This window comes from Ciconia boyciana, chromosome 1, assembly GCF_034638445.1.
Source record: "Ciconia boyciana chromosome 1, ASM3463844v1, whole genome shotgun sequence".
Classification (NCBI taxonomy): Eukaryota; Metazoa; Chordata; class Aves; order Ciconiiformes; family Ciconiidae; genus Ciconia; species Ciconia boyciana.
The window spans coordinates 45,335,784-45,348,842 of record NC_132934.1 but is presented as its reverse complement, the minus strand read 5'-3'; the positions used below and the strand labels follow the sequence as shown (position 1 = coordinate 45,348,842).

The 13,059-nt window shown below is 37.6% G+C and overlaps 1 protein-coding gene across 2 annotated transcripts in view; it reads left to right on the top strand.

Moving 5' to 3' along the window:
• LIN7A (lin-7 homolog A, crumbs cell polarity complex component) overlaps window positions 1-13,059 on the top strand; it is a 49,293-nt gene that overhangs the window by 13,809 nt on the left and 22,425 nt on the right. For both annotated transcript variants that reach the window (XM_072864406.1, XM_072864399.1), the window contains exon 2: window positions 6,236-6,354. In XM_072864406.1, the coding sequence (XP_072720507.1) occupies window positions 6,236-6,354 (119 nt within the window). The remainder of the gene's footprint in view (window positions 1-6,235; window positions 6,355-13,059) is intronic.

Below are 13,059 nucleotides of genomic sequence, written 5' to 3'. Positions count from 1 at the left end.
CCATGTAGGCTTTGGGCATTATGACAAAAAGTTGACAAAAAGTTAAGAATTCTGGAATGTATTCTCATGAGCTTAAAGGAATAACTAAACCTGAATGAAAGTATTGGAGGAATGAAAAACTACTGACAGTTGTAAGGGCCTGTTATGTCATGCAAATTCTTCACCTTCAGACTGATTAAAGGTCTTCAAGCACGACGGCACAGATCTTGAAAATTGCCAGGATTATTATTCTGTAATGCCATGGTGAAGCTAGTGAATATTTCAGAGACTTACTGAGTATCCTTGCTGTCACTTTGTAGTGATGTTCCACCTCTTTGAGGTACCAAAGGGTGGTGTTTATGCAGCACATTTACTTTTCCTAGTAACCGGCATACTAATGCAGTGAAGGTCTCCAGAATTAACAGGAATGAGGCATAGAAAGACCTCAAGAAGATGAGAAGCCTAAGTTCTGTTAGAGAAGTTCTCTAATATCTTGTTAATAAACAAGTGATCACCGTATTTTGGCTTTGGCAGCAGCCCAACGCCATGATTCTAGAGTAGTTATCAGAGTAAAGAAATACTATGTTTCTGAGCAATTACTTTTTGAACCCAAACTAATATTACACAGCATTGTAGCTACTATTTAACTGCCTAACAGTCTCTTAACTCAGAGGATAATATATTTATTTTAAGGACTGCAGACCAACTCACTCATAGACTAGCACAAGAGGGGAAGATAGATATACAACAGTTTTCACATTTTGCAGTATAAAGCATGCAAATACGTTCTTTTTCAAGGCTCACTCTGGTATTAAATGGGACACATTTAGCATGCTAAAATAATTTGCTACATTTTTCCTAATAATTTTCAACCTATCTGACTAAACTGAAACAAACATAAGCCCTGCACAAAATCTACCGGAGTGAAACCCCAGACTGGACAACTTTCACAGAATGCTGGAGCCTGGTCTACCTGATTTTAACAGTAATGTGAAAGAGCAACCAAGTTCAGACCAGGCAGAATTCTTTCTGTGAAGTCATAATTTGCTTTTGAGTTGTAAAAGTTGAATTGCAAAGTATTGGAAATAGCATTTACTTTTCAAAACATCCAGCAAATTACACAGATCAGTCTATATTGTGCATTGCTAGCTATTTGAACAAAAATCAGCAAGTGAAAACAATATATAACAGAACAAAGTGATAACTAAGCCAGATGACCTTTTTTTCAACTGCACTATGCTATATGGCTATGTATACATGATTCAACTTCGTTTAGTATAGCATGGGAATGTTCCACTTGTATCACAGTATGGTATCTTGCTAGTTCTATGTTCCAGTGATTCCTCTCTTTCTTAGGGTTTGTATAGTAACCTCCTGCTTGTGTCCTACTAGCAATGCAAATGAAACTTCATTCAAATGAAGATACAGAAAGAACACTTGAAATGAGATTTTTTTCTGAGAGTCATGCTTTTCTTTTGATGAGTGCACTTGATAAAATGCGTTCCGCCCACCCACAGCCCCCTGCCTTCTCTGTGTTTCACTGATAACGTGACCTACCACACTGAAACAGTATTATTTCCTGAAAGGCTGTAGGCAAGCATGATGATGAGAAGACAAAAAGGGAAGTGAATGTTAAAAAGAATGAGAGAAAGGAATTGTGCATATGTATGAGGAAATCAGAAAAAAAGGTGTAAAAAAAGAAAAGGTGTGGTTAGAGTTGGATATAATAAGGGAGGAAATAAGTGCATATTCCTTTCAGAGTGTATGCATCATAGCATACAGAGAAATAATTCTACCCACATCGTTACTCAAAATTCCCACTGATTTCTGTGGGATATGAATGTGGGAGATGAGGGTAGATTTCAGTGATGTTAGCGTGAGTTTAATGTTAGTATAATGGAGTTCATATTTTGGAAAATGTTTGAGAGCAGGCAAAACAATCCTTTTCAGAAGTTGTGTTTAAAAAATATCTTTGCTTAAAGGAATGACAAATCTGAAATAAAAAGCAGGGTTATTTTATTTACATAGAACATAACTGTTTTTAACATAATTCCAGGATTTTTTTTTACATATATCTATATAAATACACACACACACTCTTTTTATCAGTTTGCACTTTCCACAAGTATATAAGAAAATGGTATCTAAGAACAAGTCCTTGGTGATAACGTTTACAAGCAAAGCTAGTTACATTTGTAATCAAAGGAGGATTGGGGACAAGAAAAGTATCCCAGCAGAGGAATACCAGTCCTTCTCAAACATATTACAATACTCTAATTGACTTCAACAGGGGTGGATTCCCTGCTGTATGCTTTTTTTTTCAATGTAACTTTGAAATCTTCCTCTTTGCCAGTCATATCACTTCTTTGAGCAAGCACTTCCTTTAGTTTTAGCTGGAACTGAGCTTGAATGAACCATCAGCAAAAAGCCTATGCATCCTTAAGTTCCCGTGCACTGATAAATTTCACTTTTTAACCTGTCCTAAAGCAATTATTTGTTCAAATCTCCCCTTCAGAGTTATTAATGGAAGGAAATAAAGCCTATTTCATGAGGTCATATTTTATACACTCATGTTTATACATTTTTAGTCTGCTCAAAATCTTGTTTTGTACCAACTGTTATGTTTTGCTCCTGACAAAGCATCAGCTGGTAAAAAACAGCTTTGGCCCTGAACACATGCCTCATTTTCATTCTGTAATTTTATCCCATGAAGCTCTTCATTATTCTATGTTCTCTCTACCGTGAGCAATATCCCACGAGTCATTGCCAAATTGAGCAAGCTATGGACCTAGTTGTGACAAGAGAAAGAAGACTGCTTATTGTTAACAGATATGATAGGTGAATAATAAATCAAAGCAAGAACTTGGGCAACAGCATTCATGTATTTTAGCATGTTGGATGAATTTGGAAGTGTGGAAAATCAGGATGCTCTTGGGATATTCTGCTTTTTGTTACCCCCAACCAGTTCTTAATTACAAAGTTAAGTAATCTAGTATAGGCAAATGACAACTTAGTGCCCAGTTTTGCCTATGAGACTACATACTAAACACCCATGCCAAACTTTTCAACCAGAATATGAATTTATCATTTGTATTGTAACACTCATCACTTTAGAAGTGATTAATTATCATCTAGAGTCTGGTCCATGCCCTAGGGAAATGTGTAGACCTGTACTTAACTCTTTTAGATTGATTAAGGTACCTAAAGCTATTTATGTTTCCTTCTGGATCAGAACAGATTTCTCAATCAGTACAAATTTTTCATTTAATATCATTTAGTTCGGGACCAGAGCTAATGTGGGGTGATTCACAGAATTTTCAGTTGTGGTGATGAAGCTTCTAAGCAGCTGCAAAATAGCAACCAATCCATCATCTGTGGCGCTGACCTTCTACAAGTATAGCTGGTGAGAGAGAAAGACAGTTCGAAACTTACCTGAACTGGCACTGTAAAAGACCCCAGTTTGATTTAGAATATCTCAATACCTGTTGTGTGTCACATGAATTTCAGAGGCCTTATCTGATCTATTATGGTAGGCTGTTGCAGCTTCTTCAGAATAAATTGTCTAATTGCTTTGTGCTGTCTGACATACCAGTTTGCGCCAACTGGTACTAATAACTGGGGAGTATGAGTTTAGTATTTAGCTAACTGCAAGTCTTGGGTAGCAGATACATACTTTAAAAGAAAAATTCCAAGGTAAATGATTCGATAGTTTTGTTAGAAAATCATTGTGACATTACTATTACTGAGAACATTAAATATCATGTTTGTCTGTTGCATCATATTTTATTTAATGCATTGCCGTTCTTTTGTACTCCATTGAAATGGTTCTTGCTAAAGAGTGTACTTACCTCTTCTTAAATCTCAAAACCATCCACTTTGATGTATTAGCTGCCATCAGTCACATTCTTCTTTCTAGAATCTCATTTTTTCTTGGTTTCCATGGCTGCCTTATTTCCCATATCTCCTCTTAGCTTTCTGATCATCAGTTCAGTAAGTGCTTTAGAGGGATCTTTCTTGGTACAGCTCCACATCATTTCTTCTCTTTATTTGCAAATACAGCTTCAACTGCTGTCTGTGCATGCAGCTCACAAACCTGCTTCATTAATCCAGATCTTCTCTTTCCCATCACACCAAGGTCTCTGTCTCTCAGATGGTCCCTTTGGAATGATATTGGCTACATCTCTACCAGCAGATAGTGTGGAGTGGAGAAACAGATCAGCAAAGCAAAAGAGGTGGTGCTGAGGACCTCACACCCGCATTGTGTGCATTGTGCAGAGAGGTTTTTTCAGACTAGCTATGATCCAGTAACATGGACTGGATGCCCATTAGCAGTTGAAGCACTGCTTGGAGCAAAAGCACAGGTGTAGTCTTTGAACACGGGATTAGGGTCAGTTTCATCTGAAAGTTCATGAGCTCCAAGACTGCTCTGCGATGCAAACTACAGCCCAGTAAGTCGAAATATCCTTCTGAAAGAAACACTGCGTGCTTTCTGCCATGTTTCCTCTCCTACTTAGAGCTGTCTTTTGACAGATGCATATAAAAAAGCCTGAGAATTGTTTGGGTGTTAATCTACTATGGCACAACCTATCATGCTGAACTCTCTTAATTAAATTGTAAATTCTTTGAGGTGTCATCTTCTCTTTTCCTAACACTGATGCCACTGGATAATAATTATTTTCTTACAAATGCAAATATATGATTATGATTTTATTCCTATTGCAGCTCATCTATTGTCATCTCTTTTCTATTTCCAGAAAAATTCTCATGTCTTTTTTGTATAAGACATCTGGTCAGTATAGCTCAGCTACAAGCCAAGGATAGTAAGAACTGTTTCAATTGGCATAATCTCCCAGTCACAAACAGTACAATCTTTGTCATCGGAAAGGAGAATTATATAAGGTTGCTTCTAGCCATTGTAGTCATTTTGGAATTGTGTGGTTGGGGGGAGGGTGTTTGTTTCTTTTTAGTGTAGTGAAAGCACAGAATTAAAATGCCTCAAATATTACTTTATCATTTAGTACTATGCATTCATTTCATCACTAAGATACAGACCTATTTTTAGTAGAGTGGTGTAACTGACCAGTAGTGGCTCTGGTAGCTATGCAAAAGACACTAGAAGATGTGAGAATGGCCACACAGTCAAGACAACAGCATTGCCATGTTCAATGAACAAATTTATAAGAGCTGAAAGATAGCATTAAATGACACAGCAGGAGAAAACCCTCTGTTAAGCTGTACCATCCTGAAGACTGGCCGGGATGTATATCACTTATTTCACTCCTGTGTGCAAGTCAGTGTGTCCCTTGCTTGACTAGGCTAGCCTCCATGAGACCAGCCACTATTTTCTTGTGCTTCTGTGTCCCCAGCCATAAAGGATCATTGGGCATCTCATGGGTTGGGTCTTTTTTGTATGTGTCTTAGTAATAACTGTGTAAATTAGGAACTAGTTATTAAAGAGGAAAAATATTGTGCGAGTGAGAGTATGTATGGACTGTGTTCAACTGGAACAGATTCCCGCTCACCACTCAAAATGGCTACTCACTTAAGCCCTTTGGATGTCTCTTCAGAGACACTTTGATCTTTCCCTTGATAACACACAGGTGCTTAAGGAGCATTCAGGCCACCAAAAATATTATTCCATGTATTTCTGTGGGTCATACAGGTTTCGTGTGGCAGATCAGGTCTTTGGAGACCTAGACAAGAGGCTTACACATTTACTCTTCTCTATCAGACTTCCCATTCTTCCCTAGCAGACTTTACTTGTCTCTAGAAGACTTTCTTTATCTGTTGATATTTAGATTTAGATTTATGAGAAGATAAAATATTTTTCTTAGGTGTTGTCATCCTGAGGGTACTTACATAAGGACTCAGCTTCGTTCTTTCAGGCTTTCTGAAATAGGCCCCATACTGTTCCTGTGCTACTTTCTCTTATGCAGAAAGTAAGAAATATTTTAGGTCTGCTAATATGGATTAGCCGCTTTGAACTGGTAGCTTTGTTCCAAAGAATGTTTGCAACTAAGACTGAACCTCTGTGTGTGTATGTTGCACGTGTACAGGCGCAGTTTGTCCATACTTTGGGATTTGGATCTCTGAACAGCAGTGTTGTTGCCTAGCTGAGGCTGGTATAACACAAGATTAATACAGTATGTGTTGGTAAAGCTGATTTTAAATTTAAAATAACCATCAGTGTTCCCCTTTTAGTCACTTACTAGTCACTGTTTATACTGATCTGTATTCCTTTTTTTTCCCCACTCAGATGTTGCAAGAGCAATTGAGTTACTGGAGAAACTTCAAGAATCTGGAGAAGTACCAGTACACAAGCTACAATCCCTAAAGAAGGTGCTGCAGAGTGAGTTTTGTACAGCTATCAGAGAGGTATGAAATTGAGATTTTTAGTTATTTCTCAGAATAACATCCCTCTCCTGAAAAGAAAAGTATATTTGCCTTTCAGTGCTGGAGAAGCAGGAGTACCGTGTATAAAGGATGATGGATGTGAGAGGTGTCTGTAGCTGCCTGCTACCATACAGAATGCTGAAGTTACTGAAAAGCAGACACAGAACAGTTGTGTCAGCAAGGCATCAAGCCTGAGGCAATTAGCCTTGCTAAGGAGAAAGTGTGATTAATTAGTACTTTAGTATTCTGCTCATGCTGTTTCAGGGTCTGCGCTAACCTGTACAGCACTGTGCTGGGATATGGGGACATGCCAAGTTAGGTCAGTGCAAGCTTAAATGCCTCTCCTTTGAGCTGTGTGTGATAGGGATGTGCTGATAAAATCAGAATGCTGTGAGAGACAAACGGTGCAAGTACTGAAGTTAACTGAAGCCAACAGGAATCTTGCTGTTGAAGTCAGTGGTCGGGTCCCAGTGGGCCTTGCTCCACGTGTCAGAAATCCTTGTCAGATTGCTAAGAACTGTGATCATTACCCTGCCAGCCATGGTCAGGGACCTTCCTAAGCTCTGCCCAACAGTAGATAAATGATGATTGTTTTCTTCTAGTCAAGCTAGAGAAGAAACTTCCTACATGCATACAAGCAGTATCTTTAAAGCAGTTAAATTACAAATACTTCTGTTAGAAGTTTCTTAGACAGAAACCGTGAGTTAATACATTGTGTCAGACTTCTTACCTACTAAACTGAGTTCTGTTAGCCTGCCAGACAGAAGCAGCTCTAAATGCCCTAATGAAGGCAACATCTTTTCAGCAGAAAATCTGTCAGAACTTCAGTTTCAGTTTATCTGTCTACTGCCTGGAACTAATCCTTCCTCACTGAAATCAATGGGGAATCTAATGTTCCCTCGACGGTAGCAGGATTGAACTCCTGATAACTAGGCAACAGCAGCGCATTGATTGAGTGGACTGCTGGGTGTCTGGAAGGAAGAAAGAGAGGAACAGACATTAGTTTAATAAGGAAAATGCAACACACTCTTTGTTTTATGGAATATATTCTTCAATGCGAGAAACAGAGAGAGGTTTCCACTTAATTAAATGGCAGTTTTCAAGGTTTTTTAAAGGGAATAGTGTTCCATGACAATAAATAATGGCACTATGTACCATGAAAAGCTGATACTCTGACTAGTCCTTTCATTTAACCAACTAAATGCTTCTTTAATTGACCACAGAACATTGAAAAGTTGTGGGGTTGGTTGTTGTTTTTTTTCAGACAGCAGAGCCTGGTACTCCAAATGTTAAAGGCAACTTTCAGTCTTTGCAGCATCATCAGTGAATTCTTACCAAATTTATATTCATCTCTGGAAAACAGTCTCAGCAGAAGCAAACACAAAGCTTGTTGAAACAGGTACAGAGCCTCGGAAGTAGGAAAATGGCTTAGACAAATGCACTCTCAGTTCAGTGAACTGAAAGCAGATTTTGACAAAATCATCTCAGTGGCACAAAAGGTCTTTATAGAGTGTTGTGTAAAGACAACCTGCACATGACAGACTATCTAATTACTGTTAGATTCTTACAACCAAATAATAGTCATTCTAAGAAGCCTGGAGCTAGTTGTTACACAATTGAGTGACGATGAATGAGCAGTTAGATCAGTTCTACCAACTTCATAAACAAAAACATTTATTTTGTTTTACATATTTAATATATAATATTATATTTTTTATATATTTTATATAATTTAATATATAATATTTTTTTCCACCAGTTGAAGAGTTGTTGGAAAACTGCACAAAATAATTTCTTCCGTTTTTTAAAAACACTAGTAAGACAAGCATGGAATATTTTGGCCATGTTACATTGTTAGACATCTCCAAGCACTGCAGCAAGGGCTTGGAGGATATCTGAGCTGGGTCTTGCCATTAATCAGGGATGCCCTTCTTTCATGTCCTTCATGTACACTGGAGTTTATGAAAGACTGATAGCTACTTTATTGAACAGCACAGTCTTTTCAGAGCGTATTTGAGCTTGAGATAGCTGAGGTTAGACAGAAATCTCCTTGCAAATGCTCCCTCCCATTGTTTATCTTCTCTTATCCTGAGTGCAAGACATGAGAGTGTGGTGACTAGCTTTTAATTCCCTCTATTAGCACCTACATAGACTAGAGGAGAAAAGTTGTTGACCTTACAAGAGAAGGCATGACAGTCAGTTGGAAGTAATGAGAAAAGTGGGAGTTGTTTGGAACACAGGATCCTTCCTGGAGAACGCAGTGAATCAGACTGGGTGTGAGCAGTAGGTAGGAGTAATCGAAATGGGATGAGGAGCAGTGGCAGGCTTTGTATTAGTATGCAAATTCTAGAAGAGGCTGCTTATTATATATATGCAGAGGTTCAGATCTGCAGTGTAGTGTGTTCATTGTATAATGCAAGATCTGCACCTAACTTAACTTTCATCAAAAAATCTAGTAAAAGAGGTTAAGGCTGACTCCTGTAGTCCTATAAACTCCATAATGGAGGAGCTTTGGAAAATAAACATTTTATTTTCCAGTCTAAGAAATTATGGACACTTAACTATCCAGTGAGTTTGATTGTTAAATTATGTCCCAGAGAAACTCAGTATTGGGCTGAATGCAGGTGAAAGCATCAAAGATAAGATGTAGTCCACAGAGTATTGATTGAATGTGACTTGTCCCTTCCACAAGTAGGAATTCTTTAACTACAGAAGCAGGAGGTCACTTTTATGATCAATTAGCCTTTAAAAGTATGAGATATTTTATTAGATTACATACATTCCAATCTAATGTGTAGGAATCTATTAAATGGCTGTAATGAATTGTATTTATGGGAACTTATTTAGTCAATCAACCCACCAGTTCAAATCCCCAAACTAATATCCCATAGAAATAAAATCTTTTTAAAGTGACTGAGAGAATGAAATTTAAATAGAAGTACTTTGGCATTTTTCTAGGATGCTATGTCAGGAAACAGTGATTAATGGTTCTCACTTAGCTAAATATAAGTACCACCAACTGAAATATTCTGTCTGGCACTAGGCAAGAATACGTATTAGCTCTGAAAATAATGGAAATAATTGAAGTATGTAATGGCCTCAGTATTTTCTTTTCACCTGAACACCCCTAGACCAAAAAACAAGTTAATTGAAGTCTGAACACATTAAAATTGAGTTTTGAAAAAAAAAAAAAATTAATTGTATTTCAGAATTACTCGTTTCAAAAGCTTCCTGGCTACATGAAGATTAATTAGCCTTCTATAGCCTTGTCACCTGGCAAAAGGTGCATGAATCTTGTCCATTATACCATTAAGTCCTTTACCCTTCTGTGTGTTTTTGCTGTTTATTAAAAGCTGTTGCTATGTTATAGTCTTCTGATTCCAGGGGGGTTACTGGAATAGATGAAGGGCAAGGCTGTGAAAGTGAATGCATAATTGAACTACTGAGAAGGTATATTCACGTGCAGCATAAAACTAGGCAACCTGAATTAATAAAGTGACTTTAATTGTTGTTAGTCAGGAAAAAGGAAGTTATGAAAACTGTAAGGTAAGGTGAACTTCCTGTCTGGCAAGAAACCTTAAAGAGCTGTAGACACAGAAGATAGAATAAACAGTTGAGCAAAACACAGTGTATCATCAACAAGAAAATGTGGCATACCTTAGCAGATTATGGGAATTTCATTTACTGTTAACATCTGGTAATAGGTACTGAAGTGCCAGGAGAGTAACGATACAGCTTGATAAACCTATGCATCTCCTGATGAGCGGTTTTCCTTCAGGTTGATTCTCAAGTTTCTATTTCTGTCTGTTAAATATGTAAAATTCAAGTATATCTCACTTTCTTCCCAGCCTTCCTTTGCTACTGCATTTTCCCTTTCAAAATTAAATCTAATGTTTTTCTGTATGGATATTATTTAAAAGAAAATCTGACTGGTAAATACATATGGTGAAACATTTATAAATACCAAAAGTAATCAGATCAGAAAGTCTTTATAAAAATGGTGTGGCAGCCAGACACACAAAAATAACCATTATTTCATTCTGTTATCTTATGACTCCCACCAAAATATCAGGTCATTGCAGAAGAGCACTTTTGCAGGACTGGGTCACTGACACAAGGAGGAGCAGTCAACACAAAAAACTCTACTGTTGTGTGTTTTGTATTAAATTAGTCTGTGGAACAGCATGTTGTCTTTGCAGAAAGTTCAGTTTCTACTTCAGTAGTTTAAAACTTTTAAACTTACTATAAAATTATCTTGTGGACAAGATCATCCTGGACATTTAAAGACCACTAGTGACTTACAGGCAAAAAAATGGCAGTGGCAGAACATTGACCCATTTCTGATGAGGTCTGGATGCCCCCCAGTTACTTTAGAGATACATTTGATTATGTTCTATAATAAAAACATAGTTTCACTATATGCTAGTTAGGATAGTTCTACAAACCTAGTTGGTATATTGGAATGATTTCCTTTAATTAATAATTTTCATTGTCGTGCCTTAGCAATCTGAATGCCTGGAATCCCAGTGCTGCTGATATGCAATGTGTTATTCGGTCATTTCCTCAAGCTGCCTACCTGCGCTTTTTCTTTTTAACCTGATATATGTCTTTGCAAATATTAGGGAACCAGAAGAAGGCCACTGGCTGGTGAAAGCTGAGTCTGGTGATACTGTGCACATTACTTTACTGTGATGCAGTGTGTGACAGCAGGAGGCTGGCTGGAACCCTTAGCTGTTCACTTCAGATATCCCAGTATGGTCGTGTACTCCATTTTAAAGGGCTGTACTAAATACAACAATCTGGATATTAGCTGGACTCAGGTGAAACTTCTCATTAATTCTTTTATTAAAATCATTCATTTAGGATTTTAATGTAGGAGTCATTTAAAGTCCTGGTTTCGTTGTGTTTTAAGAATCTCAAGATTTGTTTGTTTCGTTTGCAATATAATGCTGTTCCTCCACCTTCCAGACCTAGCCCCTGAAAGCAGAGTTCCACTGTTTTCTGCCTGATGAATCCCATTCCCTGTAACAATAGAAGTTCACCAGGCCAAACTCTCTTGATTGGCACCAAGGGCAGCCACAAGGTTCAAATCCTGCCCTGCATTACTCTTTCTTTTCACTGGGAGCTGAATATTTGTTACAGGATGAGAAATACAATTCCAGCCAGTCTCTCATCTCCACAGGGCAAGCCCAGCTTTTGAAGTTTTTAAATTATAAGATGCAACTTTGGAAAAAAAAATATATTATGTATCGAGAAGACTTACTGCTCTAATTCACAGCACAGAGCTGTGATTAAGGCTCAGTAGGAAGCCTGACATCTAAAGTCATCTAAAGCCCCTACTGTCACATTTACCCATGCAAATGGAGGTGTTGGTCAGGATTAAGCAAAAGTGGTATGTTGGACTTCCTAATAAGGCAATTAGTAAACTAAAGGGCAATAGGACAACTCATATGAGTAAAGCGAGCGAGATTTATCAGCTCATATTTGTAATTCAGGTCATAAAAGCAGTATGGTTATATTAGCATGATGTCCCATTAGACTGACTGGGAAGCAAAGTTCTCCTTAGGCTAATCTGATACCTTGTTAGACCTTGTTCTAGTATTCCAGGTAGTTTACTCAGAATTACTGCACCATTAATTTAGCAGTAGCACTCATGCAGTAGCAAATATGAAATTGTGCAAATTGACCAAATTCAGTCAGATTTTCACATGCTTATGCATGGATTGATTTGTACCTTTTAATTAAAATTTGCATTCCTGGATGCTAATTGTAAAGTTTCAGCATTTTATCTTTTTTTAGATACTGGGGTGGATTATGATGTCAGCTGAACCAGTCCAGCTTACCTGAATTCTGGGGCTGTGTAGCATTTGCAAGAATCTTTTACTGTACCTTTCCATCCCTTTTCCATTACCAGTGTCCCAGCAATGAAAAGCGACATAAAATAATGATAAAAATTTCCACTAAGTGAGTACCTCCATCACTGTTTGGAAAGGGCATTACTTAGCTTCATTCAAAGGTGACAGTATGGCAAAGTAATGTTTTCATGTTTTACAGAGTTTTACTTTCCCTCTCCTGGTTACAAGTACTGTATCTATAATGATGAGTTGAGAGAAGGATTTGTAACGTATGTAAATTAGGGCAGAAAAAAAATCATATTTCAAAAGATGGGCTGCCTGCTTTTTGTCTTGCCACCATGCTGTATTAGGCATTTGGAGAGTTCAGCAAAAAGCTTAAGTTAGTAGTAAACACGGAAAATTTTTTTTTAAATTACCCTACTGTGTTCAAATATGTGCTATTTTTTAGAGTGAACGTAACCAGAAATTATGCAAATTTTGAAATACAATGAAGTTTCATTTGCCACTTTACCATAAATGATGGAAGCATTACTCTGTTGCTTGCAAGCCCTGGATGGCATGAATGAGAACTTTTGGAATGATTACCTTGTCACTCAGCAGATGGCCTTCATTAATGGCAATTATATGAATTTACTAAGCTGCCCAAGCATTATCTGAGAGAAGGCATTGTTAAGCCTCTGTGCAATTACTAAGTCCCTACAACTTCCATGACTTCACTGCAGGAGATTTAAAACAGCTGCTGTTGTCACTTTTTTTTAGCTGCCTAAAGCTAAATACATTGATTTCACAGATGTAGTACCCCAGAGTCTGGGGCCAGACTGTATCACTGGTC